The sequence below is a fragment of the Notechis scutatus genome, chromosome Z (genome assembly GCF_049901735.1).
Source record: "Notechis scutatus isolate UNSWTSFEM ecotype Mainland chromosome Z, rNotScu1.2, whole genome shotgun sequence".
NCBI classification, from domain to species: Eukaryota; Metazoa; Chordata; class Lepidosauria; order Squamata; family Elapidae; genus Notechis; species Notechis scutatus.
The window spans coordinates 93,582,752-93,610,706 of record NC_142025.1 but is presented as its reverse complement, the minus strand read 5'-3'; the positions used below and the strand labels follow the sequence as shown (position 1 = coordinate 93,610,706).

At 37.3% G+C, this 27,955-nt stretch overlaps 1 protein-coding gene across 2 annotated transcripts in view; it reads right to left on the bottom strand.

Annotated features, from left to right (window-relative positions):
* Window positions 1-26,112, bottom strand: part of IGFBP4 (insulin like growth factor binding protein 4) — a 32,887-nt gene extending 6,775 nt beyond the window's left edge. The window contains exon 1 of one of the 2 annotated variants that reach the window (XM_026686038.2): window positions 25,654-26,112. In XM_026686038.2, the coding sequence (XP_026541823.1) occupies window positions 25,654-26,002 (349 nt within the window). In that variant the 5' untranslated portion in view covers window positions 26,003-26,112. The remainder of the gene's footprint in view (window positions 1-25,653) is intronic. The other variant, XM_087947985.1, reaches the window with a different exon arrangement.
* Window positions 26,113-27,955: the final 1,843 nt, after the last annotated feature.

Below are 27,955 nucleotides of genomic sequence, written 5' to 3'. Positions count from 1 at the left end.
TTTAAAACATTGTGAATCCAGCCTTGATAGATTGTTTCCTAAACCATAACTGGCTAAGTCGGGCTTAATGTGTTGAATGACTGTGACTTTGTATAATATTCCAAAGAGTGTCTGAAAAAATGAGTCATAGCAACTGGACTTATTTTTGTTGATCTGAAACATTTCACTGCTCATCCAAGTAGCTTCCTCAGTCTGAGCAAACTGATTAGGCAGAGAGTCATTAGAATCTACAATTCCTCTAGCACCAATCCAGACAATTCAATTTTCAGCTAACTCTACCTCCATGATTAAGAATTTTCATTGACATATTGTCACACAGTTGGTGAATAAACCCTGAGTTTTGTACAGCAGGAATTGGTACATTCCAATGACTCTTTGCCTAACTAACTTGCCTTAACTAAGGAAGCTGCTTGGATAGCAGCCAAATGTTTCAAATCAGCAAAAATAAGTCCAATTGCCATGGACTCAATTTTCAGGCAACCCTCCTTGGAAGACTGAGAATCTTCATTGACATACCAAATAGTGCTTTGCAAATATGTACCCTTGAAAACAAAGTACTCTTTTCATTAGTTTGCACAGCCTTAACAGTGGGAAATCTAGAACTACAAAAAATATATAGCGATTGCTTGCATCTTTGCCACCTACATACAATAGCCCTAGAGAAGCTAACAGGCCAGGTGAGTAGAGGAAATTTGCAAGAATTGTTTCCTCTGGTGTTCTAGTAAAACGATGCATTAAGGCAAAGCCAGCTTATATCCCCCTTTGTGTTTCTAAGCAAAAATACTGTATATTTTATTGATCCTTTTCAACTTTGTTTCTGACTTACAGTTTGACTTACACCTCCAGCTTTTGCCCAGGTGGCCTGCCAGGGGAAAAGCCTCTTACTGAGATTAATTTATTTATTTATTTATTTATTTGATTTGTCAATTGTTTACAAGATAATAAGTACAAGTGTATACATAGTTGTGAATATATGAAATGGGTACATATAAGAAAAATAATAGAATAAGAGAAACAATAGGACAGGGACGGTAGGCACGTTGGTGCGCTTATGCACGCCCCTACAGACCTCTTAGGAAAGGGTGAGGTCAATAGTAGACAGTCTAAGGTTAAAGTTTTTGGGGTTTGGGGAAGAGACTACAGAGTCGGGTAGAGTATTCCAGACATTGACCACTCTATTGCTGAAGTCGTATTTCCTGCAATCAAGTTTGGTGCGGTTTACTTTGAGTTTGTATCTGTTGTGTGCTCTTGTGTTGTTATGGTTAAAGCTGAAGTATTCATTGACAGGTAGGACATTGCAATGTATGATTTTATATACCATGCTTAAGTCTGACCGAAGACGGCGTAATTCAAGGTTTTCTAGTTTTAGAATTTCGAGTCTGGTGGCATAAGGTATTCTACAACGAGTAGAAGAGTGGAGAACTCTTCTTGTGAAATACTTCTGGACTTTCTCAATTGTGTTAATATCACATACGTAATAAGGATTCCAGACTGATGAACTGTATTCGAGTATTGGTCTAGCAAATGTTTTGTATGCTCTGGTTAGTAGTGAGATATTACCAGAGAAAAAGCAACGTAGGATTAGGTTAACAACTCTTAATGCCTTTTTGGCTATGTAGTTGCAGTGGGCTCTAGCACTTAGATCATTAGAGGTGAGTATTCCCAGGTCCTTTACAGAGCTTGGGTCATCAACAAGATCTTGACTATTCAGCTTGTATTTTATTTTCTGATTTTTTTACCAATATGTAAGACAGAGCATTTATTTGTTGAGATTTGAAGTTGCCATATGTTAGACCATTCAGATACATAGTCTAGGTCTTTTTGTAGGGTAGTAGTATTGTCTGTGGTATTGAACAGCTTTACATCATCAGCGAAGAGAACGCAATTGCTCTTGATATGATCACAAAGGTCGTTTATGTAGATTATGAAGAGAGTTGGTCCTAGAACACTGCCTTGGGGAACACCACTATTGACAGGTACTGGATTTGATAGGGCGTTCCCGATTTTGACCATTTGTTGTCTGTTTGACAGGAATGCTTCTATCCAGTTATTCTATTCTATCCAGTTATTCTTCTATCCAGTTGAGTCGGAAGTAAGAAAAATCTTGCTCTATGTTTTATCCTTTTCCTTCCTACCTACATTATCTGAACTTAGGCCACCAAAATAGTGCCTAGCATAGTGTTCATCCCCTACTAGGAAGCTGTCTTTCTGTAGTGTCAGAAAGTTTCTACTAGCCTGGCCAATTTCAGGCTATTCTCTGCTATGGAAAGCCAGATGATATACTAAATTGTGCTGGCTAGGGAATTCTGGGAGTTGAAATCCACACATCTTAAGGTTGCCAAGTTGAGAAACCCTGTTCTCGACAGTAGAGGAAATACTTAGAATACAGTGTAAAATTATTGTCATGCCTTATGTTAAGAAACAAAGGCAACATCTGCAAAATATGTTTGAAGAGAAATATTGGTTTCTAGCTGACCTTGGGCCTCATTAATATTTGGATGGAGAACCACCAGGAAATGTAGGGCTGTATGCTCACCACCAACTGTGAAGTTGAAAGAACATCCCAGAGTGTAAAGCCCATTTTTGCTTCCTCTTCTTGCGAAGTCATTACTTTTCCTCCACATCAACTTTGGGCAGAAAAGGAAATTTATCCCAGATTTTAATGAATGCAATGCAACCTCTTCAAGCTTCTTTTGCATCATAGCAAGGCAGCATGCATAGCTTTTCAAATACTGATGAAATAGATTCCTCTTCCAGGAAAAAAAAAAAAAAGCATTATTGTGTACACATTGAGTAGAGATTATGCAATAGCACCAAAAAAAATCCCCCAGGAAGCAGTTTAGAACCATAGCTATCAATCTGGTGGTGAAAAATATTAAATCCTCACATCACACTAATTGTTGATTTTTAAACTCTAAATACAGAGGTACATTCGGAAGCAGAAATTGACTCAGTTTTTTTAAATACCTGTATGCCTTAACATTCCTACTGGGCTCATCTTATCTTCGTCTTGATGGAACAAGACAACTCAAAAGTCTTTTAACTGTGAATCAGCTATGGAAATCATAGCTCAGCAAATATGGAGAGGAATAAATTAGAAAAAGTTGATACATATTACTATTGACAAGAACTCAAAGTAAGGTTATCCACCCTACAATATAAACAATCTTTTCATTTAAGTTTTTAGTATATTCCTTTCATGCAATTTTACTTATAATAATTTCTTCTTGATGTTTGTTTTTTTCAGACTAAATCTTTTACGACTTGTAAGGTTTTATCTATATTGATCTGGTATTTACCTATAGATTATATATTAAGGGCTGTGTATGGTTTTATTTTTGATTAAAAGATCATTGAAAATTGGGCAAAGTTTATCCTTCAAGAAATTGTCTTCTCCACATATAACCTTTTCATAAGCCAGCTCATTGGGGTTTCAGGAATTACTAAAAATTGTATTTCTCTTGACTAAATAAGTTTAAGGACATTGATTTTGTAATAAACCAACTGTTCTCACTTGCTATCATACAAATTGGAAAGTAAAGTTGTTTGCTTTATTCTATCCACTTGATGTGGGTTTTTTTTATTAAAGTCTGGGGTCTTTTTAATAGAATTGTTATACAAAGATTTAAGACTTCACAAACTTTAATGTGGAATAATAACTTCCCTAGGTTATCATTCTGACTGAGAGATTGATGAATCTTGAGGCTGCTTTGTGGATTATAAACCACTGTAGTATTTACACATACTACTTTAATCATGAGCACTACTGGCAAGATGCCAGCCTCAATATGTTGAAAGATTAAGATTTCTGAGCCTTAATTTCTTAAATCCCCTATCATTAAGGTTGGCAAATGACTACTGAAAGTGATGGCCTTTTTTTTTTAATTCCATATGTTGCTGAAACATGCTCAGTATCACTTATTCTTGGCCATGTTAATTAGAGCTGCTTAGAATTGTAGTTCAGCAACACTGGAAGACATGCATTTCTTACCATTCATTTATGGGAGATAGGTGCCAGGTTCAGTCAATGACCCTATCCATCGGCTTAAAGTAGAGAATACTTGGCAGAATACTTGCTTTGCAAGGAAAAATTCCCAATGGAATTCTAGTCTAATGACAGCTTCTTGAGGGGGCAGATCATGGTCTCCTTAAAGTATGTCAGGAATACCTCCTCTTGCAGTGATGTGCATGCATCCACCCAGAAGTCACCATCCTGAAGCTTTCGATAATGAGGAAGGACAAGGGTCTAATAAGCAAGTGGTTGTGCTGACAGCCCTGAGGATCCTGTCCACTTTCCCAGGACCAAGCTGCAGGGTAAGTCCATTCCCCGTGTATCTCTAATGGATTGGCTCCACGCTTGGAGTCCAAGGACAATTCTGAGCAATTTTATCCATCATGCATTGCATAAACCACTTCTGGCAGCTCTGAATATGGTCATCTGAGCCTTCCTTCCCAAGGGGGACTGGGAAACTTTGAACCAGGCTGTCAGGTGACATTCTGTGGATGCAATAAATGCCGAGAAATATTGGTGTCTCACCGCTCTTGTTGCCAAGGTATGCCTTAATTGCAGTTCTAACCTGTGTTCAGTCAGATTTGTTCTTTGTTTTCCCCTAGCAGGGCTCTAGATGTCTCTTGGTCCTTTTCAATGCTCTCAGCTCCTCTGTGAACCATGGAGAGTATTGGGTCAATGGGCCAGGACAAGGCACATAGGCACAATCCTGTCCAGGGCTTTCGCCACTCTCTGATTCCAGGTTGCCACTAGAACCTCCACAGGAACATGCAGCAGTGTCCCCAGGGTCTCCCCCAGCTTCCTTTTGAACCCCAGTGGATCCAACTCCGAGGGTTTGAATAGATCCAGCCTCCCTGCAAAGGGAGGCAGCATAAGAGGATCTCAAAGCTGCCAGATTATGGCCTTATCATGATAGAGGAGACACTGACAGATCCCCTAATAGGTCACATTTCTACTGTTCCAACATTTCTACTGTTCATATCTTAAATCTGACCACTGTCTCAAGGTCGGCCATGGATAACTTAGGGCCATCATGGTGGCCATGAACACTCAAGCCATCTCAAGGCAAAGCCCATGGATGGCAGATCAAAGTCTCTCGGGACTATAAGGCTGGAGAACTCCATTGCCAACCTTCAGACACCATCTGGCAGTTTAGGCAAGGTGCTAAGGACAGGGAAGTTGATACAGCAGAAACAATCTCAGCTGATCCTGCAAGCCCAATCTCAGGAACATGGACTCAGATCTGGAAACTTTGGGAGCATGGTCCCTGAAGATCAAAAGGGATTCCCAACTAACAACTTCCCCCACCCTGTAGCCTTGTTTGGTGCCAAATTCTAAACCCAGCTGGGCACATCTCCGAGAGGGCAACATCTCTGGGATGAGCCAAGTCTTGATAAGGCACACCAGGTCAGCCTGCTCCTCCCCAATAAGATGACAAATAAGGAGTATTTTATTGTTAACCAACCTGGTGTTTATCTGCAGCGACTGAACATAAGGTTGGTTAACAATAAAGACCTAGGAAAGACTGTTGTCTAGAGGTCTGGGCATGATCTCACAGGACCGGAACATCCACCAGTCTTAAGTGTTCCCTTCCCTTGCAATGGCCTGCTGTTTGGTTCCTACCTACAGCACTCCATGCCCACTACACTTGAATGAATTGCCCTGCCCTAAAACCCTCAGGGCAATCCTCTTCCCTCAGTTCTGGTATTTCTCTTCTCTGAGGCAGTGCTCTTCCTTCTGTTATCCATTCAAGCATTTTTCCAGCCATCCACTATAATCCAATCATCCAGAGATGTGAATGTGAATGTTTCTTTAGATTCTGTATGTAGCTTCAAAGATCAGACCTTCAAGAATGCTCATTTTCTGCTGATGTTGCTGTATACTTTATTTTCTTTCAGGTAGGAAAAAAAGCTGGATAATGTGGATTTTATGCTGGCCTCTTTCAAACTGACTTTTTAGCCAAATACCTCTCTAGTGGTCTAGAAAAGCCTGTAACCATGACAAAAGTTATTAACCAAATTTATCCTGGCAATTTCCCATTGTGTGAACAGAAGACTCAATGCCAGGGAAACAGCTGATTGGATTTTAAAGTACCTAGAGTCTCCCATCCATCCCATCCCATCCATCTGACCACAATAAACACAAGAGGGAGATTTGAACTTATGGTCTATCTTGGTTATGCCTTGATGGGTGCCCTTGCTGTGAACTAACCATGTGTTTTGCCCCTCAACTCACACAGAGCCATACTGGCAGAGTAGTTAGAATGCAGTATTGCAGGCTAACTCTACCCACAGCCTGGAGTTTGAACCTGATGGAACTCAGCCTTTCATTCTTCCCAGGTCAGTAAAACCCCCTAGATTGTTGGAGGCAGTATACTGATACTGTAAACTGCCCAGAAAATGCTGTAAAGCATTATGGGACAGTATATAAATTGAAGTGCTATTGATATTGCTATTATCCAGATCATCACTAGCAAGCTATCTAGTAATGTTCCTTTTCATTACCAAAGTCAATTTCTAGTCTTAAGCATAAACTGGACAGATTAAAGAATGCTTGCTATACAATATATAGCACTTATGAACTCATTTTGTTCTTAAACAACACAAAATGTGGGGCGGGGGATTTGTGGCAAACAGTATCAAAGTGAACAACTATGGAGAGTCTTGGCAACCACTTTCTGGGTTAAATGTGATTCCAGTGGTGGGATAACCAGATGTTGGCAATCCAAAAAGCAAGTGTCAAGAGAGCACATCTGGTTAGTTTAACTTTAAAAAAGAAGAAGAAAGAGCAAATGTAGGATACTGTGAATTCAAGGCATTTGAAGCTTAATATTTTGCTAGAGCACATGATTTTTCCCCAATGTGTGTGCATATGTGTTCTACTTTCTTCTTGCTGAACTTCTCTGCAGCTGTAAGGTCGAGATGTCACGCCTTTAAACGCATGCTCCCACGCCCGCTGTAGTCTGTATTGAATTATCGATCTCTGTGAACAAAAAAAAGGCTCCGTGGTGCTTTTGCCTTGAAGAAGGGCAGCTCTTGTGGACAGAAATAAAACAAAAGTCTCTTCCAAAATGCCAGGCCCCTTGTCAACAACTCTGAAACCAAACAGACTCCTTCTCTGCAGAAGTCTACATGAAACACTGTGAGAAACATTTTAGCCCATCAAATGAGGATGGGGAGTCCCATCAATGGAAAATATTGATTTTCTGAGCTCTTAGAACAAATACACAGCTGACGAATCTTGATTATCCATAACCACTTAAGAAGAAACAATTTAAGTTGTTATGAAAATATATGAAGGTCAACAAATGGGGGGTGGGGAATGTATTAAGAACTGGATTGTTGATATATCCATATACCTAACATGAGGACTATTGGAGCATGTGTTAAATACTAATCATTCCATTTTTTTTCTATGTTGGACTCGAGCTGTGCAGATCCTGTTGGAACTAATTGAAGTATAATCTGGTGTGATCACCCAGGAAGCGTTTGTGCCAATATGTCCCCAAAAAGTGAAAGGAGTCCTTCAGGTTGTTGCACAGCCATCTGTTTGTTAGATCCATGTGTCTTAAAAGTTGCTTAAAACCTTCCAGGAGGACATATGTGATTGAGTCCAAATAGTGGTCAGTTCATCTGTGGTTCCTTCTGACTTTAAGGAGTGGGCAATGTGTTCCCTCTTCAATAAGCCGTGATTACACCCAGGAGCAGTGGATTATTTCCAGCCCATTTGTAACTTTCCCTTCTGATGGGCAGCAGCTTCAGGGGGTCCAGATGAAACAGATTATCTGCATTCCTTCTAATTAGGTTTCAAGCCTGGACACAGGACTGAGATGGCACTGAGCACATTTGTGGATGACCATTTAACTGTCCCTAAACCCCAGAATGTACTAACCTTAACATGATTTAACACATTCCTTACAGGAGTTCTTGAAGACAGATACCAGAAAATTCCATATAAGCTAAGGTTCTGGTCCTGTGGATAAGGATCTAAGTGAAATCATAGTCCATGACTTGATATATTGTACTTTTTAGAAAAATGCAAGAGCTTATCTCCTCACTCCCCATTTAAAAAAACAAAACAAAACAGGCAACTGTGATTTATTCTGCGTAGTTTTATTAGAGACCTACCCGCTCAAAAATTAACATGGATTTTTAGAGTGATAACTAAGTGAGGAACTGAAGTTTATTATGCCAGAATCCAGTTTACACATTTATTCAACATTGTGATGTTTGGCTTGTTTAGCGATTCATAAAATATGAAAAAGTGAAGTCAAATACACTGGAGGATCAGTAGGTTTCAAATGTGTATCAATGCATCTAATGCAACACTTCAACCAATTTCAATTTACTATCAGAGTTTCCGTCAAGATATTCAGGGAGTTAACGTTTCTTGGAAACTAGAGAAACCTTTTAGAGCATATGTTGATATGGGAGATTAAACAGCTACTGTTGCTTCCTGTTCTTTACCCCTACCGTCCTATTTAACAAATTGCTGAGAGCAGAATTCGCAATTTGTTGCACAGCAAGTGAGGAAGATGGATAGATGGAAGATCAGGAAGGAAATAGGAGGAGGGAATTCTACAGTCTTGTTTATTTATTTTATTTCCATCCTGTCTTTTTAAAGAAGACCAATGAGACCACAAATATGATAAAAATATCCAACTACAACTAGATAGGGATAAAATAAATCAGCATATATTTTGTAGAATTAAAAACCAGGTTTAAAAAATACTAAGTTAATGGTATGATGGGAGGCAGAAGAGCTGTGTAACTGGAGTTCAAGTTACAACAAGGCAAGAATCCTGCTTATTATTTTGCTGGGAAATTACTCAACAGCCCTTGGTCTGGTTTACAGATGGAACAGAAGGAGGTGGTAACAGAAAGAGGTCCACATTTAAGGAGGTTTTATCAAAGCGCCCTCTGGTGGTCATGTGCTACCAATCCACTAAACGGTAATAACAACTGATACATTTAATGTTGCCACAATCCTTTTATATAGCATTCTTCCACTATATTGCAGTATGAACAAACAGGAGCTTTGAGCCCCTCAGTGGAGGAGGTTCAGGGAGTCATTACTTGTAAAGCACCTTGCTAGGCACTGAGCTCTCAACTGGTTTCAGTGGATCTTGTGTATTAAAACCCAGAGTTGGCAGAACAAACCATAGCTAGACAGATATGGTACAGAAGCTGTGCTTACATGTTTTCCTCATGGGAAATAATTTTACAGTATAGATGTTTAAACAACAGCAAATATGTTCCTGTCCATTTCTTCTGCTAACTCTTCATAGAAAAAAAGTTAAAAGGTTAACTTGAAATTATACAATCCATTTTATTCTTTGAAAATAATATCATCTTATACTTCTGCATACATATATATGCAAGACCTTATAGTATATAATATGATTATATTCAGTAATTACTAAGATTTTTGAGAAGAAAACATGGCAGTTGAAACAGCTTCAGGCCAATTTTATTTCATTTCTGTGCTTCAATATTTTTGTTGGCTTTTGATTTTTTTGGCAAGTATGTTAGCCTTAACAGCTTTTTGCTGCCCTTCTCCACTATTAACCACATGCTAGTCAGACCAACAAAATCATAGAACTAGACACTTTTTTAAAAAAAATACACATACTTTCTGGAATTGCAGGACTTCTACACGCTCCCTTGCAACTTGATTAAACAGCATAAATTAAATTTAAAAGGTTTGCATTTCTGGTGCCCATTACAAAAACCGCTTGGGGCACAGAAGTTGGCTTGGCCAGTTCTACAAAAATTTAAATCACCCCTTTAAAGTGTTGAATTCAAATGGGAGCAAATAAAAACATTTTGAATGAAGCCAGATGCAAACAAAAGCTTGCTTAATAAAATCATTGGAACACAGAAGCCAAATGAAAAAGAGAGGGAAAAACTAGGCAGTGGTAAGGGAAATTTGATCACAGATGCAGATTTGGAAAGAAAAGCTGGCCCTAATTTGCTATTCTCCATCAGGACAATAGATTCATACCCAATTTGTCAGTTTTTTACTGATGCTAATAGACAGCTCTTCCACACTTTCACTTCTTTAGCAGCTCATATGGATTTAAAAAATTAAATTAATTTTTTTTTCTTATCTTGAAATCCTAACAACAACTTATACAATTGGAATGGAGACATGAATTTAATAATATCTTTCACCAAACATAAGTTGCAGGACTTTTATTTGCAATATTTTTAAAGAAATGAAACATTAAGAATGGTTACTCTTTTTACAAGTAGTTTATGCAAAGCAACCTTCTAGCAAGTTAAATCAAATGTATGTCCAGAATTGTCTACTTCAATTAGCAGCTAATTACTGTAACTGAACATACTATAGTATTTTCTTATTTTGGAATATTTTTTCCACAAATTCTTTTTTTCCCCAATACACCTGTTCACATTAACAATCGGGGGAAGCAAGTAGAAATTTACCTGATGAAATTTCTCACATCACTAAGTTGTTCTGAATCTAAATATTTCTGTGGCTTTTTTTTTTTTTTTTTGCTCTGCATCCAGGTACAAGAAAATCCTTGGTCATGTAATATATAATAAAAAATGTAATATTTGAATATATCATCTTAGTGTAAACTGTCGCATATTGTCCTATTCAAAAAGCATACTGGGCCTAATTAGATAAAATTTGATAAAAATTATATTAGAATTAGATAAAATTATATTAGGCCCAGATTAAAAAAATATAACAAAATTTTACAACTATTTATTAGAGATAGAATTAGAGGAAGAAATAGTTAAAGGTAATATGATCGCTTGGAGTAGGAATATAGGCAGTAGCATTACTCTAACAGAATGGTAGAAGATCTGGAATAAAAACAATAAAATTACAAAAACGGCATCATATAAAGAAAATGCATATAAAATGGCATCCCCCCCTTCAAGATTAGCGAAGATGTTTCCCAACATGAGCCCTAAATGCTGGAAATGTAAAAAGAAAGAAGGAACATTCTACCACATGTGGTGGTCTTGAACAGAAACCCAAAGATATTGGCTGAGAATAAAGAAATGGATGGAGGAAATTATGGCTGAGCAGATTGAATTCAAACCAGAATTCTTCTTATTAGAGATTCTCAACAGACAATTCCCCAAAAAAGTTAAATATATAATACTACATATATTGATGGCAGCTAGATTGGCTTTCGCACAATGCTGGAAACAACCTTAAACTCCACATTGAGGGAAAGATTATTCAGAAAATATCAAGCTGTGCAGAAATGGATAAATTAACTCAGCACTAAAAAATAAAGAAATATCAGAGTACTATATGAGTTGGAACTGTTGGTATGAGTGGATTGATAGAAGATAGACCGTATAGTAATAATAGTAATAAATTGTGAATGAGGAGTGTTAATAGTAGTAATTAAATATTCGCACTAAAGATTAATTGCAAATATGGCACAAAATAATGAGATAAATAAGGAACCACAAACTGTTAATGATGTAATCGTTTTTAACCGTTTACCCCTTTTCCCTTTTTGTTCTTCTTTCCTTCCCAATCTGTTTGAATGTTGTTTGTATATTTTATTTGTAAAACTCAATAAAGTTTATTTTAAAAAAAGCATACTGGATCTTCCCCCCTCTCCCACACAGTTAACAGGAACAGATGAAAAATTAACAAAGAAAATATATAGCTATTTGTTAAGTATCAAGATGGAAGAGGAACAAGTAAAAGAGACAATGATAGTATGGGCTAAAAAAATTGGTTATTTGATTGAATGGCAGAAATTATGGGATAGAAATTTTACGTTAACAATGTCTACTGCATACAAAGAAAGTCTTTATAAAATGTTTTATAGTTTGCATTTTCCGCCCTCAAGGTTAGCAAAGATGTTAAAGGATACATCTGAAAAATGTTGGAAATGCCACCAGATACCTGGTAAATACTATCATATGTGGTGGACATGTCAAAAAGTGAAAAAATATTGGACAAAGATACACACATGGCTTGAAAAAATGATAAAACTATATACAGATCTGAAATCAGAGACATTTTTGCTGGGCAGTCTACGAGACAGATATAACAAAGGGAATGTATATCTGATTTTACATGTATTGATTGCAACAAGAATAGACACAACAATGGAAAAGTGAAAAGATTCCAACAGATGAAGATGTGATTAGAAAAATATTAGAATGTGCAGAAATGTATAAGCTAACACTTACAATTGAGGAAAAGGAAGAAACTGAACATTTTTTGACTTGGGTCTTATTTTATCAATGGTTAGCTGACAAAAACAGAAGCTAAAAACAGGGTAATATTTGAAAGGATTAGTGATATAAGAAAGATACATTAACTTGGTTAAACAAATAGTATGATTATGGTTGTTAACATAATATAATTGATATTAATGCAATGAATATTGTTGTAAATACTGTGATTATTATTTCCTAAAATGATTTGTACCGAGGCAACACACTGTTCAATTGAAATTGGAATTTTTGTATGTTATAAAATAAAATAAAAACTTATTACAAAAAAAAAGCATACTGGTCTTCCAAGTATATAGCATTTTATTTTATAGATGCAACAAATACGTATTTCTTAAAATTTATTTTTCTATCTAATTATTGTTCCCAATAAAGAAAGGTTGACCATTCCCATCTACAATGCTTAGCAAGTTCACTTGATCCAGATGTTTGGTTTCATTAAATTGCTGCCTGAATGTTCTAAATGGTTCACTGAAAGTCCTTCAGAAAATCTGAAAATCCTGTTCACGCAATACTGTAAGAATCCGAAGGACTTTCTCTGTTTATATGTTCCCTATTGTCTCACTGAGATACTGTTGCTTCAGTGGTTTGTGCAGAACCAGCCAGCTGGAGATGCTTTTGGTAATGTCTATGCTTTGATGAAAGAAGGGAAATAGAAAAGATGATGCTGTTTTTTATTTGGTGCTCTGGCTTTGGCGCCATAACCTCTCCCTAGAATGCAAGCTTGTTTTCTAACAAAGCTTGTCTTATATAACATTCCCAAAGTTACGATATGAACTCTTCTGAAGAATATTTGGGGAATAGCTGCGGTCACCAACTTCATTTTTTTAAAAAGCAATAACTTAAGATTATATTATTTCATCCTTATATCTGATTTTGGTATTTTTATTTGCTTTCATTCCTATAATAATTATAAAAATAACTATTTTATATTATTAAAATAACTTGTAATTACTTTTCTAGTTTTATCTGTAACTGATTATTTATAATTTTATTTATATTTATCATAGACATTTTAACTATTTATACATAACTTAATGAATAAAAGGTATGCAATTTTGCCACATTATACAGTATTATACTGCCTGTTAACTTGAACAGCACATGCCGTATTCCGTCTCCTAATATTATCTCCCCATGTGCTCTGCCCAAGAGAAACCATATTTAACCAGCATTTTTAAATGACTGCAATTTTCTGCCACTATCCAATTCCTGCTGTATAATCTATATACATTATTGCTCGGGGGGCAATTTTAAAACTGTTTAACATCAGAAACAGTTTTCAGAATAGATATCCATTTCTCTTCCCACTGCCACCATTACTTTTTATGCTTACACAATTGAACAACTGCGAGCAATCATACAGTCTTTATTTTAAATCTAAAATTCTGTATAACTTTGTATAGAGAAAGGGAGGAAGGATGGAAGAAATCTTACCTAGCAACATTAATGGAGAAGAAAGCATGAAGTCATTGGACTTGATTATCTGGACTCTCCTAGAGAATTAATGAGAGCAAGTTTGCAATTCTCTCATAGTTAAATTTCTTGTTTAAAACACATTTGAAACAGTGGTATGATCTTCCACTATGAAATTCTGGAAGAAGGCAGCATTTGTTTGTCCAATAAAAGCAACTGATAAACTTCATCTGACTTGTGTCACTAACGGCGCTCTGTGTTGTGGTATGTTTCAAAATTGCAAAGGTGGGCTGTATTGTCCAGCCTAACACAGCAAGGATTGAGTTGTGCTAAGAACTGCTTCTAGGGAATGGCTCAGTGTCCTTTAATACTTTCAAACAAACATTTTAGAGCAGCACCTGCACCAGCATTCCACAGATTTCTTCTCAGTTTTGCATCCTGTGGACAATGTACTTCCTTTTATTTGTCTTAATCAGGAAGTCCTCATTTTAGTTGTCATCATTGTCCTGAAAATGCTGAGCAACATTTTCAGCTTCTTTTTGTCTCTATGTTTTACACACACACACACACACACACACACACACACACACACACACACACACACAAAGGGGGGTGGTTAGGTCACACAACATGCTATGCTAGAATCAGTTTTTGCATCTCTTTATAACCAGGAGATAATGGTCATCAGACTTCTGCAGAATCATGTACTCACATAATGCCTGCCTCAGGTACTTGTCAGGTCTTACACGGGCTCCTGGATCTGGTGCTCTTTTGAAAGAGGGTTAGACTTGTGCTGAAAAAACAGGAATTCTGCATCTACCCAGAAAATTGACTCAAATGTGGACTTGTTAGACAAATACTGTAAGCTATGTGCTGCGGTTCTGTCCCCAATGATCCCTTTTTTTTCACCAAGAGATTTCATATGGCTACTTTTTTTATTTGTTTTACTTTGCACAAGCTCCTTTCACTTCCTACCTGCCACAACTACTCGCTCACATTCTCTTTCTTTAATGATCATCCCCTCTCATTTGATTTTGCAGCTTCTTCCATGCTTGAGGGAGGCAGGCATGGGAATGGGGCAAAGGATGAAGCTGAAGAAGGGCCTGGGTTCTCTCCCCAAGTTTCTTGGCCTTTCAGCTGGGTTGAGACTGGTTTAGAATAGTCTGAGACTGCAGGTGGAGAGTTACCTCCATGTCTGATAATTGGGCATCTTGTCAATTAGCTATTCATGCTGTTTAAAGCACCAGCCTACACTTTCCCAGAAACTCACATATGTTAAACAGAGTATCGATAGCCCTTAACCTACAACCATCCATTTAGCAATTATTTGAACTTACAACAGCACTGAAAAAAGTGACTCACACAACTGTCACAGCATCCCTGTAGTAACATAATGAAAATTTTGATGCTTGGCAACCTGTATGTATGTATGCAGCATCGCAGGATCATGGGATCTCTCTTTGCAAGCTTCCCAGCTACCTTCCAAGAAGCAAAGTCAATGTGGGAAGTAGAATAGATTGTGTGATTCACTTAATAACCAGGGTAATTCCCTTAACAACCAAGAGGCAAAAACTTCATAAAATCAGACATAATTCAACAAGCCTCTTGCTTAGCAACAGAAGTTCTAGTCCCAATTGTAGTCAAAAGTCAAAGACTACCTGTATTTTAGTGTTTGCATGTTTTTCCCTCCAGTATGTGATGCTTGTTGGGAGGGAAGTGAATCCACCAATTCTTGTTCTTTGTTTTGCATTAAACCTGTCAAGGAAAGCTCAGCTCCCTGGCTTCATTCCTAAGGTGGAAAATGCTGTGCAGGTAGGCATAGAAAAGAATGTATACAATACTTGTTCTTATTCTGAGCTTTCAAATTTAAAAATAAATGATCTAATATACAGTAATTGTGTGTGCACAAGCACTTAAGAAATTATTCTTTGTATCTGGATTGCTGATATTATTGTAATGCGCAAGTTGATATTGCTAAACATATTTTTTTAAAAGGTGGAATTGCTATATTTGAAGTGGGAAAGTTTGGGATGAGAACCAATGAAGATTATGCTCTGCATTCCCAGGTTTACCAGCCACTTTCCTTTAGTCAGTTGGTATTATTTTATTGCAATTTAAAAAAAATCACATTGTGGCTCAGGCAAATCAACTAACCTTCACTTGGAAATAAGAGAAAACTCTCAGACTTGCATTATTGAAATGGAGACAAAATAGAGGGGAAATCAATCCAGGGCAAGTCAACAGTTTTTTCCACAGAGCCAAAGGTGGGGGTGCTGTCTGGCTGAGAGGAAAAGGGCCACACTAAATGAAAAACAGATTTAAAATAGGGAGGGGAAAGAGAGAAAACTACTTAAAAGCCACAAAACTAAGTTGGCAGAGGAGGAATCTAAACAAACAAACAAAAGAATTGCCTTCAGTTAAAATTATAGTAGGGTTTTGTAAAGGTTATGCTGCCATTCTGCCTTTTGTTACCTAGCAACCACCAGGTGAGATGAATGGAGCACATGGTCTCGATGTTTCCTGCTGGCCTCACACAGTATGGGAAAAGAAGGCCCATAGTGTTTCTGTTACTTGTCAATTATTGTTCAGAAAGTTTTTCCCTGTCTCAGCTTGGTTCCCTACTGTCCCTATTACTCTCGATTATATTTCTATTTGGGCTCATGGAAGGAGGGGAGTCCCAATTGTTGATTTAAATCACACCTCCGCGCACCCGTGCTTGCTCCTCTTTCCTGTTATGACCTTTTTCCTCTCTGCCAAGGGCACTGACTTGTCCTTCTCACTCAGTAGGTGACATCACCAAAAATAACAATTTCAGAAAACCTGTTCCTGGTATTGAAGGTAAACAAAAATGTTTACTCTCAACTACACATTAACCTGCCTGCTGAGGGAACCTGCCATAGAGAAGAAAGTGATGTGTGTCGGTCTTCTCCTCAACCACATTGAACTTTTAGGTTTGAAAGTCTGAAAGTTGGCATTTAAATCAGGGCTTATCCAGGGCAGCCTGCCAGGACTCGGTTAAAAATGATGGCCACAATCATGCAATTGTAGAAAAAGGACAAATACTTTGACAGCATGGTTGTGGCCACCTGTTAACATTTTTGACCCTTTCCTCTGGTTTTGTCTAGCTTGGCAGCCAGATAATTCAGATGGTTTTACAAGGGGAAGTTTGATTCCATCTTTGTGGTCACTGAACTCTAACATTGGGTAATCTCTGAATGGTTACATGACTTTCATAGGACCTAGTAATAAACCTACCCCTCTGCATGTTTATCTAATCAGTCTTCCATGGCTTTTGGCCAAGATGGCTGTTATTTTGGGAGTTGCAATCCAAACACATGTGGAAAGCACCAAGTTGGGGAAGGTTGAGTCAATCTCAAAAAAAGAAAATAAAGTGATGTTAGTTGCCAGTACTGCTGGAACAAAGGGCAGCGTAGTTATTTACAATTACCAAAATCATCAATGTGGACGATGAATTTTTAGTGGATCTTTTTTATTTATTTATTTGTTTGATTGATTGATTGTTTATTTATTTTAAAGACTTGCATCCCAACCATCTTAGAACTACAATTCCAAGAAACTCAAAACAGTTTTCCCAACTTTATAGAACAGTGACAGTCCACTATAATGGTCTGCCTGTCTTGTTAATAACAGTGGAGAAAGTAATGGTTGAGCATTGTTTTTATTTTATCTTTGCTATTATCTTATGATATTGTCATCTGTTGTTTGGTTAGTTTTCTTATATAAAATATATTACATGTTCAGTTTTTCCTATTTCAAAAAATTGAAAAAGATAGCAAAAGATAGGATTGTTGTTGTTGTTATTATTGCTGTTTTTGCAATCTATTCTGTAAGATGAGTAGTTGGGATTTCAGCCTACAGACTATTCCTTCTCCAGTCCAGCAAATTAGTAACGAACAAGATGCACACAGAATAGTAAGTATTCTGTGATTATTCTTTCTTGTGTTCATGCTCAGACTACTTTGTATCAATACCCCACCAAATTTCCCTAGCTAATTAACATTACAAACCACTTGTTTTACCTGCAAATGTGCTGTATTGTGTAACATATTATGAATATGTTAGTCATCTCCCATGATTCTACTTGAAAATAGTTTGAGATTAGACTGTAAGTCCCATTTTATACCCAGCATCTTGTACGTTTAACTTTATATAGGTGTAAGCTATGGAAAAAATTCTACTTGAGCACTTTAAAATATAATAGCTGACCAAAAATCAATGTACTGGGAGCATCCCTTTCATGCACATAGGATTAAATCTTTATCAACTGAGATAATTCTCAATTAATAGTCCAATAACCCAAATAATCAGACACTCAGACTCTATACCTGATATCCATAATCATGAAACTTTGTGTAAGCCACCTCGAGTCACCATGGGCAAATAGGTGGCAATATAAATCAAATAAATGAATAAAATAAAATAAATAAACTATTCAGAAAATAATTTTTGAAATATATTTTATATTATGTCTGTTAGAATCTGTGTAGATAAGACTGGTGATTTAATGCTGCACTGGAACTGGTAACCTTTATTCAACTCCAGAGCTTACTGATGGCTATGGGCCAACAGGCAACTAATTTCATATAACACATTAAACCAAATGATTGCTTATTTTTTGTATTTTATTATAATGTAGGATCCCAGCCATGTCCTTTATAAATCATGCAATGTAATTTAGCATAATAATCAAATTCACTAAACCATGGCTTCAAGAAACCATCTTTACAAAATTATGGGTTAGTATAATGTGTGAATCCAGTCATTATTCCCCAAGTCTTCTTACTTCTCAAGATTGTTTAGAATAAGAATAAATTCTCATTCTTAGCATCTAGCAATAGCACTAAGACTTATATACCGATTTACAGTGCTTTACAGCCCTCTCTAAGCAGTTTACAGAGTCAGTATATTGCCCCCAACAATCTAGGTTCTCATTTTACCAAACTTGGAAGGGTGGAAGGCTGAGTCAACCCTGAGCCTGGTGGGATTTGAACTGCCAAATTGCAGGCAGACAGCAGTCAGCAGAAGTAACTGCAATACTGCACTCTAACCACTGTGCCACCGCAGCTCATGGGCATCTAGGGATAAATGTAAAGTTAGAAAAATAGAAAACATTGTGGTAGGGCTAGCAACTTTATATGAAATTGGAAATAAGTAAACACATAAATAAATAAAGCAAGGCGGTACTTTTTTGTAGTGGAGCAACAAATTATACTGTAAGAATTGGAACAGCATAATCTACTGTGTTAATTATCAAATGATGGTTATAAGAATCATGTAAAAATGTTTTGGAGTACTCAATTATAATCCTTAATGAAAAGTCCATAGACAGTGGAATAGTCTTCAGATCATCATAATCAATGCCCTCCACTGCAAAAACTCTGATGCTACAGGACAAATATAAACCTTTTTCAAGAATGGTACCATTTCAAACTAAAGAGGCTATTAATAAAAGAGATGGTTTGATTAGATAATTGGCCATTGACATTCTAGGATATTTCTCTTCTAGGAGGTCTAAACAATACCCTTTTTAATATACTCCTTGCCTGTTAAGGAGTGTTAAACAATGGATAACCCAAATAAATAGAAGCATAAGCCTATAGACCACAATTGTGACCAACATTGAGTCATTAAGCAAAGCAGTTGCTAAGTGAAACTGCAGTTATGGTTTTACTTCAGATTTCCTTTGCTTTATATAGTTATAAATACAAGAGTTGGTTCCAAACTTATATTTTCATCAGTGTCATAATTGCAAACAGTCACTAGGAAGTGTTTAAACTCAGATTACTAGTATATCTTAAATATTCCTCCTGTTAAATTCATTAGATTCTTAGGATTACTAGATCGGGTGGGGGGGGGGATTTACTTTATTTCATGTTGTACTTAGCCTTTCAAAGGCTAGTGTCAATTTTCTTCTGCTCTTGATTTTTGTAGGACATAAGCTTTTCCCATGTACATTTTTGTTTCTCCGCTGCTGTTTTCTTAATATTTCCCTGCCTCATTGCATTCTAAATCTTGTCTCCAATCTCTTGTATCATATTGGTGCATCCCAATATTTTATGAATTTCAACAGTCCCTAAACATATGGTATAACTGAAGGAGGAGACAAACAATAAGAAAGAACAAGTGTTTTTGAAGGAGAGAAGGGGAGGACATCCAGTTTAATTTTCTTGACATTCACAACAAAAATTACAGTGAAAAACTGCAAAAAATAAAAATAGGCCTATGTCGTGTATACAAAAGTACTCTTTCCTGTATTAGAAAGACTGTTTTGTTTTTAGTGGCAGGAGTGTACTAGAGCCTACAGAAGAAGAAAAAATCTTCAATGTGTTACTGATACTATTAATCTTCTCATCACTCCTTATCACCCATCCCCTCCCACTTGTAACTATATGACTATAACTTTCTCACTTGTATCCTTACAATATATGTTGACTGTTTCCTAGTATGGTTTGATTGCTTATTGTACCCTATTATTATTATTAAGTACCTTAATAATACCTTATTAAAGTATTAAGGTACCTTATGATTTATTAAGGTACCTTATGATTTATTAAGGTACCTTATGATTCTTGACTCTGATGAATGTATCTTTTCTTTTATGTACGCTGAGAGCATTTGCACCAAGACAAATTCCTTGTGTGTCCAATCCAGTGGTGGGATTCAAATTTTTTTACTACCAGTTCTGTGGGTGTGGCTGGCTTGGTGGGCATGGTGTGGCTTGGTGAGCGTGGCAGGGGAAGGTTCCCTCCCCACCCCACTGACCTACTTTCCAGCTCCATTCTCCTGTGCAGGGCAACAAAAGAAGACCCAGCCAATCAGCTGGGACTCGGGAGGCAGAGAATAGATGGTGGCGGTGCCAGTCAGAGGTGGTTTTCCAAACTACTCAACATTTCTGCTACTGGTTCTCCAGAACTACTGGTAATTTCTACTACCAGTTCTCCAGAACTGGTCAGAACCTGCTGAATACCACCTCTGGTCCAATCACACCTAGCCAATAAAGAATTCTATTCTACTCTGATCACTGCATAAGTGAGAAGTACTAATCAACTAGAGCTTGTTATCTTGCAATTAGCACTTATTAGCATAGCAAAAGCTACTCAGGAAAAGATACTTACAGATACTCCAAAGAGCAGGCAATATTTGATTTTAAGGCTATGCCTTCTGGATGAAGGACATCAGATTAAAAGGGAAGACATGTCCTCGTTTTGCTGGATATTTGGTAATCGTAACCAGTCAGACTTAGCACTATTTTTAAAACCAAAATAAACTTCAACTATATTCAGAAAGCAGGAAGAAATTACTCTTCTAGACCTGCCCATGTATTTTATATAATATACACTCATTCTACTTTGTAATATCAAATTTCCATTATAGACTTCTAATATCTGATATGTAGAACACCCACATACCAACAATTTGCCCAGTCCTGTACTGTACTACATTTTTCAGAATTTAGTCACAGTTCCAGTTCTTGCCTTGTATAGACATATATTATATGACATATATTAATTCCAGCAGCCAAATTGTACATTTAACCTTACCTTAGTGAAACTGAATAGATACCATTATGTTTGTTCCTTAAACAGCAGAATATTCATGGATTTCCAAACGATCATAGCAACAACAACAAAGTGTCTGCATATTACTTTTACAAGTGCAATACAGTATAAATATCTTAGACATACCTAGTGTTTGGGAAACTGTTTCTATCAAGTTACGGAGGAAGCCTTTGCTCAGGTTTCAAAAAGGATATTCCTCTGATGATCCAGCTGTTTCCCAGATGTCTAATCTCCCCAACCTATTTGAGCAGGAAAGTCAGTTTCCTGTAGCAACTTCCAGGATAGAATGCTTCAGGATGTCATGATTCAAAACAAAAATTCTAAAAAGGAGATTCTGCTCTCTTTAAAACAAATAGCTAAAGAATTGTGTGCAATTCACCAGGAGCGAGAAGAGAAGAATCTAAAAGAACTCTATTAGAAGGATGAACAGAAAGATATTAATTTAAACATACTTAATTAAAAAAAAACTAGGTACCATTCTAGTTCAGAGTGCTTTGACCAGTTATTTGAACTATAGGAAGCCTGTGACATTTATTTATCTATATATTTATTTATTATATCATTTTTAAAAACTGCCCATCTTCCTCATAGATGAGACATTTACATGGACATTCTATATTAAGTTTATCATAGTTCTGTTTTTTTTAAAAAAAAATCTCAAAACACCAGCAGATCTTCATGCAATGATTGGCTTCAGATATTATTTATTATAGTTGTGTGCATTCTCTGAGTGTCAAAAAGTCTTCTCTATCTTAGTAATTCCCGGATGTCAGGGAATTAGGGGGGGAAAAAACCCTCCGCATATTTTCCACCATTTTGCTGATGGGAAATTTTGGTGGACTGCATTCCCAATATACTGTATCTAGAAGATCATAAACTGGGATAGTTGCCACAAAACCTTTATTAATGGCAACTACTTTTGCCCATATTTGGGGAAACTGGATTGTTTTTAATCTTAACTGAGGGCCTGAACATACTTAATTTAGCTATTGTCATTGAGAATCACAATTGGTGATTACATTTGGTATGTTACAAGACTGTATTTTTAAGCTGTATTAATTTTACTGCAGGCATTTTTTTAAAAGTGTGTTGCCAATTTTATGTTTAATGTTTAGTTTACAAGGAAGTTGATCCTAGATCTACATCTATTTTCTGCCTCAAAAAAATCCATGGGTTTTTCCAAAGTTGAAGATGGGTTTGAAGATACTTAGTTTTTATATTTTCAGAAATGAAAGTCTTACCATTGCTTGCAAGTTTCTATAGCCCAGTAACCTTAGGGCAACAGAATGCAATCTTAGACCACTACAGAAATAGAAAATTTAATCTGAATTATTACGCTTTCCCACAAACTTTAGTTTAACATGCTGTCAATGCAGATTTCAGCTTCCCCCTTTTTTGTAACGTTTTGGCTACCTGTATATTTGGTAGTTATTTAAAAAGGAAAGGTTTTCCAAGCTGTATAAGCAATTTGCATCTTCTAAATCCCTTGATTATAAAAACAGAATAGCCATGCCTTTCTCTGATTAACTTAGTAAATACTAAGTAAATATCAATTTTTATTATTATTTCACCATGTGTTTATTGCTTGCCCTAGCATGTGAATCTATTCATGTCAAGATTGTCAATTGAAGGCTATTTTTTTCTGATCATATACTGTAACTTTTACTCTATCTTCTCCCTTGTACATAACAGCACACACATTCTGGTCCTGATTTTAATATTAGTTCTGTTTTTGCTTTCAGAGATCTATTGCATATGCACAATTAATTCTCCCTTGTTCCAGAATAATTCAGTTAGAACAACATCTCATGAGTTCCTCATAATAACAAATGACATATTTTTAAAAGTCATATAAAATAGATGAAATAAGCTTCTTATAACTCTTTGCATGCCATTCCAGTAGCATGGAGGCACTTCTGCATAGCTTTATTCTATTTATTCTATTTTGTAGATGTATGCACTTGTATGATTAAGAATGATTAAATAAGAGATTATTAAATCTGAGCTGATCAGATGAACAAATGCATGAGAGAAACTTACACACCTGGTCAGCTCTTTGTGATCATGAATTCTGCATTGTCCTTGTCCACAAAAAGTGTCTCCTACTACAAGCCTATACTTAATGTAATTAATTAATGTGAAAAAATGTATAATTAATGTGAAAAAAAACCTTCATCCTTAACATGAAGGTTGATGAAAAAAATGCAATTTATTCTTTCAGACATCACTTCAATGTCTTCCATTGTAACTCTACATGGAGAAATTCCAGAAGATATCAAACCTCTACTAGCCAGGAAATGTAATGATGGGTGAAATATCATCACAGGAGTCGATGTTCATCTATTCCATGTAGCTGAATGATACAAAAAGAAGGCGAGGAAATCCTTGACAAACCATTAACAAAGAATTAAAAGATGTGTACTTTGCTATTTTAAATGAATGTTTGTAACTACAGCAGAAGCAATAATATGGTTTAGTGGTTTGGGACAAGTCTAGAGAAGAAATAGTTATTATTATGGATTTATTTAATTCAAAGGGAAGTATGAATATAAATCTAATGTACATGTATTATCATTTAATGGGTATTAATTATGCCTTTGTAAGCTTGAAAAACTCTGCTGCTTTTTACCATTAAGAATTTCAAACCGGAAATAACACTTAGCCATCCATTATATGCTTTTTGAGTGATCTGAGGGTATGAACTTCCTCTAGGACAAGAAGACCTAATGAGCAATAATTATTGCACATTACTATGGAATACAAAATAACTACTGATTTTGTGTGTGTGTGTGTGTGTGTGTGTGTGTGTGTGTGTTGTGTAAGATAAATATACCATTTCATATGTATTTCCACACTTGAGAATGCATATAGAAGAAAAGACTTTTAATATATCTTTTAGTCTTTTAATATATCATTCAGAATAGAGTCTTACTCCCTCTATTTTAAGATTAAGCTCATTCAATTTATTTGAATTTATTTCCCAGATAGTCATATAGATAATGTATTGATTAGTGATTTGACCATTTGGACTGTATTATTGTCCACTTTCTTATCATTGATACGAAAGTATCAGATTCATATAAAGAAGAAACCATGTTTAGCTCCATAGTAAAACATCTTCATAACTTCTACAAAGAGAAGTGGTGGTTTGATCAGCCTTGCTCCTTCTGTTAACAGGTTTTTTTTTCCTAAGGGCCAAATTCTACCAAGAAAGTTTTGAAGATAATTTTTAAAAATCTTCATCCTTAATCTCTCTTGAATATTTGTACATGGGGGGGGAAACACTGTTTGTGTTCTGGAGGTCCTGGAGAATGAAGGGCCAAGAAGCCAAGGCCGCAAAGAATAGCCAGCCTGACAGCATGATATATAAAAAGGCGAAATAGATACACGTGGCTTTCAAAAATTTCTCCTGTGCAACAAGCAGGGAACACATTTTTCTCCCACTCTCTCTTCCTCCCACTGCTTGTATCATTTCCCACTTCAAGACAGGTAATACAAAAATTTGAAATCACAAGGTGGGCATATTATCCAGGAGGAACTCTTAACAGCTTTTTTTTTTAAATTCAGCATATGAATGCTGCTATGCTCCCCCAATTTCCAATTCTCTTTTTGCTATTCTGCTTATCCAATAGAAACCTTCTGGGGATATGAGTAAAATGTGAGGGGGGGGGGGAAACAGGAGAGGGTTCTTATTGATTTTTTAGCTTGAAGTAATTATTTAAAAATGGGTCACCTTTCAATCCTATTCAGCAATAGAAGCCAGAACAACCAGGTAGGAAAGATATTTCTCCAGCCTCCTTAGGGTATCACCAAGTGTTTGGCTTCCTTCCTGACCAGGAGTTGGACAAGGTGAGACTGGATTCACACAGGGTCATTTCTCTGCAGATTTCTTTCTTGTTACAACCCTGATATATGTCACATCATTAATAGTAATAATTGCCTTGCTTACAGTGTTGCCTTACTACTATCAGTAAATAATTACACCAAAATCCTCCCTCCCTTCAGTGATGTTCTTTGCCAGCCTTGTGCTCTTTGAAACTAGTCATTTTAGGATTACCACTAAGAACATGCCATTGTACCATGAGCTAAATTAACATATAGCTAGCCATAAATACAACACACAGTTCTGCTGGATTTCCCTGAGAGATTACAGAGCACTTAATCCCATCTAAGCCACACATACTGAATGCAGATTTGATGCCAATTTCCTTCCAGGCATTGGTCAAGAGATGTAGATGTGGGCAGCATCAGCAACTTAAATCCTGTGTGCTCAAATCATCTAACATAGCCCAAAATCAATCTTTCCTCCCCCTCCCATGGAATAGCCCTATAAACCATTCCCAACAAAAAAATGCATGCCACAAATGATGTCTTCTAGCCTTAAGGGTCCAATAACCTGATGGCACCTTACCTGTTGACTGCATGCTCTCTTGGATTGCCTCGACTTCAGACAGGTCCATGCAAACACCTTGGCCGTGCATGAGTGTGTGCAAGGGCTTTTCCATTCCCCGCGGTGGGTAACACCGCAGCCCTGAACCGCAGCGAGATGTGTACACCCCACAGAGCATCCCTTTTGTTAAGGCGCACGTGGCACAACATCCACAGCCTGGTTCCTGCACCAGCTCCTCGCATCCAGAGGGTGTCCTGCAGCGTGCCAGCTTCTCCTCAGAGCATGGAGGGCACTGGATAGCCTCAAGGCTCACAGAAAAGCCCACCTGGGCTAGAAGCAGCAGGGCAACAGACACCCCATGGGAGGGCATGGTACGCAGTCTACGGTTCTGGAGAGTAAAGGGCCAAGAAGCAAAGGCTGCAAAGAATAGTCTTGCTGCCAGAGCAGACTGCCTGATCTCCAGCGAGGGGGACTCTGTACTGAAGGGGGGAGAAGCTCATTCTTTGGACTTTATACCACTCTCTGGCCACACCTCCCTGCTCTAGGGAGAAGCAGAGAAGGAACAGCACAGCAGCCACATAACTGAGGCAGCTTGCCCTAGAGCCGAGAAAAGACCTTATTTGCCCTGAGGAAGGAAGCACAAAGAGCCTGCCGCAGCTGCAAAGACTGAAACCTGTGCTAGGAATGGAAAACAGCAACAGCCCTTCCACCATGCTTCCCCTGTTACTTTAGTAAGTTATGAGTGAGGGCACTTCCCCAGTAGATTTCTCACAAACTCTTTTGTTACATGTACTACAGCATGTGGTACAAAAAGCACAACTCATCCAGGGCTCTGCTTTTCAGCCAACCCTCCAAGGTGAGGTTATCCTCTGTTCCCTTCAGCAATAGAAAAGCTGAGATATTCTGCCTTTGACTTTGGAAGTTCCAGCTGAAAGACTGCACTGCATGTTTCATGAATGGTCTAAAGTTCCTTTTCAGAAACTTAGGGGGGTGTCCATTACCTGCTTTTATACCAAATGCATTTCTTTTGTGATTCACTAGGAACAAGGAAAAGTAGATACACATTTCTCTCACCCTTTTGCATTTCTTTGCTTGAGCAGAAAGTCACACCCCAAAATGTGAGGTTTTGGAATATGCTCAAAAATGTGTCTGGAACTTCTCCACATTCCTTGCAGAAAGATGCACAGGTTCCCTCTACTATATAGGCATTCCAAGAGAAGGAGTGGGGGGGGATAGACAGTCCTAGCATGTGTATGCCACATTGCCACAATATCTAAAGATACCTAGGAGGGACGCTAAAAAAATATTTACTTTGGTTTGTCTCTCACCTCACAGGTTGAGAACTAGTGGAGAAAATAAATTAGATAAATAGCAGTCTCAGTAGTCAGTCCTTCCTCCCTCCCTCCCTCCCTCCCTCCCTCCCTCCCTCCCTTCCTTCCTTCCTTCCTTCCTTCCTTCCTTCCTTCCTTCCTTCCTTCCTTCCTTCCTTCCTTCCTTCCTTCCTTCCTTCCTTTTATTGTAAGCCCAAGAACATCATTGCCTACAATTGTAGTCAGTCTTTATCAAGTATGTCCCTTCCATTGACTGTATTGGCTGAACATTTTGGAAACGGTTATTGCATCACCTCTGAATGACATCAGATTAGGGAAAGTAGGATTGTCACCTGATCACTTTTGGGCTGAGTTCAAATATCACGTTAAGCAATGTGATATCTGTTTAACTGGCATTCAGTGACTAAATCACATTTATATAACTCATTTAGCAATACCAATTACCTGCAGACATCTACTTTAGCCCTGCCTAGTGATTTGTCCCAGCTCAATTCTTGCATTTTTTTAAAATGGGACACAGGGGTGCTGCAAAAACAAAATGTTAGATACCAGTATTGTTTATTTCCATGAATGTCTCTGGTTCTAAATAACCCCCATAATCTAGTTTAGAGGTGGTTTCAGTTCTTCATTAGAAAGTTAAGCCAACCTCCTGATAAAAACTAGAGCATCCTGCAACTGGGGGATAGGGAAAAGCAATACTGAAATTGTTGGGAGGCAGTATTTTCTTCATGTGTCCCCACCGTAGCACAACTATGTAGTGATCTGGCCTGTTTTGTAGCAGATTAAAACTCCCCATGGAAATCATTCAACACACCCACCAGAGGAAAAGATTGCCTGCAGCGTGCTCTTAAAATTCCAGATGTGTTCATCAGCCAGAGTTGGATATATTTTCATTAAGCCATAGATCATAGCTTACAAACCACAAAGCCTGGTTTATACATCATGTTAAGTCACAAACAAGCAACCATATGGTAACTTAGTATGATTCATGA